This window comes from Ixodes scapularis, unplaced genomic scaffold, assembly GCF_016920785.2.
Source record: "Ixodes scapularis isolate PalLabHiFi unplaced genomic scaffold, ASM1692078v2 PGA_scaffold9__187_contigs__length_104089568, whole genome shotgun sequence".
Taxonomy (NCBI): Eukaryota; Metazoa; Arthropoda; class Arachnida; order Ixodida; family Ixodidae; genus Ixodes; species Ixodes scapularis.
Genome location: NW_024609884.1, coordinates 58,244,346 through 58,248,040, shown reverse-complemented (window position 1 = coordinate 58,248,040; position 3,695 = coordinate 58,244,346). Strand labels below are relative to the sequence as shown.

General features: G+C 42.1%; 1 protein-coding gene across 1 annotated transcript; it reads right to left on the bottom strand.

The window, feature by feature from the left end:
- Positions 1-1,395: 1,395 nt before the first annotated feature.
- On the bottom strand, positions 1,396-2,772 carry LOC121833791 (glycine-rich protein 23-like). The gene is made up of 2 exons (XM_042287420.1): positions 2,761-2,772; positions 1,396-1,941 (listed from the first exon to the last, which is right to left on the bottom strand). The coding sequence occupies exons 1-2, from the start codon at positions 2,770-2,772 to the stop codon at positions 1,396-1,398; spliced, it is 558 nt and encodes a 185-aa protein (XP_042143354.1).
- Positions 2,773-3,695: the final 923 nt, after the last annotated feature.

The window sequence follows — 3,695 nt, the reverse complement described above, 5'->3', positions numbered from 1 at the left end:
AGCCATGAAACCCTTGACATTTTCTTATATTTCCTACTTTTTTTCGCACGTTGTTCTTTCTTGATTGGCCTGAAAAACTTCTGACAATGTTATAAAGAACCATTTCTCATAGATAGTACATACATTTGATTTTACAAATACCGCAGAACCTTCGCTGTGGTGAAATACAGTTCCAGGGCCACCTCATAGGTGGCCCCGTCGTGCCGGTGTGTTTTCTCGTTGTAGAAGATCCGAAGAACTCGAGTGTAAGCAAACGCAATTCTGTGAACGGGCCTTAAGAGTACAGTCAAGGGTCAGATCTCGAAGACGTAAGAACATGGACACGCCAAATAAAGTCTTAAAATCACGGCGAATGCATTGTACTTGATTGGTTGATGAGAGGAAACTCACAAGAAAATGGCCAGCGCCATTACATTGCGTATTTGACACTGCTCGATTAATTTTATTGGGCAGTAGTGCAGGCTGCGCCCCGAGTTACAGTGAAACAAAGTATTGTAGAAAATTGGGGGGACATAATACGTCTTGCAGGTAACGGCAGAAGTTCAAAATGATCATTGTGTCACGGTTGAGCCGGTATCGATTATATCACATGGGTAACCAGAGACGTTTGCAATTAAACTAAAGATGACGGAGATCTGTGCAAGTAGAAGAGGAGAGGACCTAAAAATAAGGCAAAACGGTAGAAAATAAAATGACTGAGATGCAGATGAAGTTATGGGAGCAGATAACACAGGAGTTTCAGCTATTCCTGGGGCTTTTACACAACAGGGGATATTAAAACCAAGGGTTCCTCGGTAGTAAAATATGGGGCCTTAGTGCGCCGTGGCAAATGCCACTGAGAAATGGATCTGTCTTTCATGCTTCCATGCGTTACTGTTCAGTTATTTGGGCGGGTGAACGAAATAAACGTTGACCCACGTTGAGTTCCCATGAGTTCTCAGAAAGATCGCCAGAAGTGTTCTTCACTTGTATATTTTGCTCGATTGTCAGCGCAGCTCACGTTTGAATTGGCAAAGCGCGTATAGTGTTTTGTGTAGAAGATCAATAAAAAAAAAAAAAAAGAATGAGTGCAAACTGTTTATTCAGATGTTTTCACGCCGTTCATGATTATGGTTCGGCAACCCTAATGCTTCAACCTGATGGTGATTCTCCGGCCTATGATGATGGGAGTTGTCCTCTTCTGCTAGAAAAGCAAGAAAGACAACACAGTCAAACAATAAAAGCATGTCACACGACTATTTCGAAGAGTTAATATTTTTGAACCGCAATTAATTGCTTTTTGCATAATAGGAATTTAATTTTTTGGGGGGTTATAAAGAGATGGTATCATTAATAATGAAAGCAGACTTGGAAGCAAAATTACCATTTCCTAAGTTTTCGCTTGGCGATCGTGTGTCAACCCTTGAGAAGCGCTTTATAAGCACCGTAGGCTCCCGGTCCGTAGAGACCAAGACCACCGCCCAAACCACCACCAAGACCACCGCCAAGGCCACCGCCAAGGCCACCGCCAAGACCACCGCCAAGACCTCCAAGACCACCTCCAAGTCCACCTCCGAGACCCCCTCCCAGGCCGGCTCCACCAGATCCAGGACCGTATGCTCCTCCCAAGCCAGTATGGGCCACGACGTTTCCTCCGCTGGAAACTTTGTTAACGTGGTGGACACTCCTGACTAAAAATGCTGGCCCGGCCACCACCTTGGACAGTCCGGCGCCACCGCCGCCGTTGAGAAGGACAACGCTGCTTCCTAATCCTACTCCGTTGACACCGACCGGGCCGTATCCACCGTATCCACCGTATCCTCCGTATCCACCATATCCACCATATCCACCATATCCACCATATCCACCGTATCCTCCGTATCCTCCGTATCCGCCATAGCCAGTAATCACACCGCCGGAGAAAGCCGTGGCCAAGAGGGAGCACAGAAGGATGCTTGCAATCTACACAGAAATAATGAAGGCATAACACTTTAATAATGGTTTAGACAACATGTTGTAGCAACGCTGTAGGTACTGACTCACAGTTGCACAATTAGAGGGAATTAAATAGTACATGCATTGACTAGAAAAGAAAACGATACAAAACCATTATTGGAAAGCTTAATTTTTTTTAAAATCAGATTCGAAACTTTGTAGTTGGTAGGTGTTTACACTACACGTTTGGTTTGTGGCATTTAATGTAATAAAGGGGAAGTTCGACATCCACCATTGATCTTGAAAGTAAATGCTGACGTTTTCAATGGCATGAAATATTAATGTGACTAGAAGAGAGAAGGATCCTGACTACTATACTGTGAGTGTATGTCTTCATCGCAGTACGTTACACTTCGCTTGATAACTCTGATTATTATATTGTTATGATAAATAATAATATACATCTGGTGGTACTCTAGCTACGAATACAAGATGATTCAGTTTACTGAAATGCCGCAGTTACCGGTGTTTTAACTAGCATTTAAGAAGAAAAAAAAAAAAAAACAGTGACTACAAAACATTGCACTAAGAAATTTGCAACAGATGAGTAAAGAACTCAATTTATTTATTAATGCTTTTTACAAGTTTCTCAAGACTATAGCGTGCAAAGTTCCTGTTCATTAGCTAAAACCTGGCCTTATTAAGGCAAGTTGACTGTCAATGTTACTTTTTAACTCAATTAGTCTTAGACACTGACATCGATCCCAATATCTATGCCCAAGAAAACAATGCCCAATCGATAGCCCTTGTAATTCTGACAGAAGCGAGAATCATAGGGACACTTACCATGGTCTTCATGGTTGAATTCACTCGGAACTGATTGATACTCCAAGGAGAAAGCAGACGCTTTTATACCTTAAAGACGCGTCACTCCATAACACGTGCAAACGTGTGCTGCAGCTTTAACCTCTTCCTCAGTTTCCTGTTGATCTCTAGTCAACCAGGAAGCGAGTTTAGTCGACGGATATTTTACAGCTGAGACTATCAAGCGAGATCGAAGGCACGCTGAAAGCGATGCCCCAGATCAGAGTCATATGAATAGCATCCATCCACCTAAATCTCACTGAAGAAATCTAACCGCTTCTACTGTTTCGGTAATACAAGTAGGGGCTATCTATTTTGTTACCATTCGTATTGCCTATTTTGAGACGCGTTGCCTACTGGTAATACATAAAATTCCTACGTAATTCTTCCTTAAAAATCACTAGAATTATGACAAACTGTTACGATGACGAGACTTGGCGATGGCGAAACTTTCACAATTTCGACTGGTTGCGAAGGTTATTGTAACCGAAAACCTGCCAAGTCCGCCGCATTAGAATCAGTACGAAATAGAGCCACTCGCTTCATCCTTAAAAACTATACGCGTAACAGCATTACGACACTAAAAAAAAAAAAAAAAAAAAAAACACTGGGCTTTTTGCTACTAGCAGACAGAAGAAAAGCTGCCAGACTAGTCTCCCTGCACGCTTTGTATTACCACTGTCCATCAGAGAAAGAGTTGTATTGCCCGGCTGCGCATATCACACATCACCACCAAGCTTTTCAAATTTTCACCGCTTCAGTTATTCATTTTAGATTGGAACTCACTTCCAGAAACTATTGTAAATATTCAGGAATCATCCTGTTTCAGAGCTGCACTTTCAATTTTTTTAATACTTAGCAACCTCACATACCAGTGTTTTCCATTCCTTGAATATTTGTTGTGTATCTTATGTAAA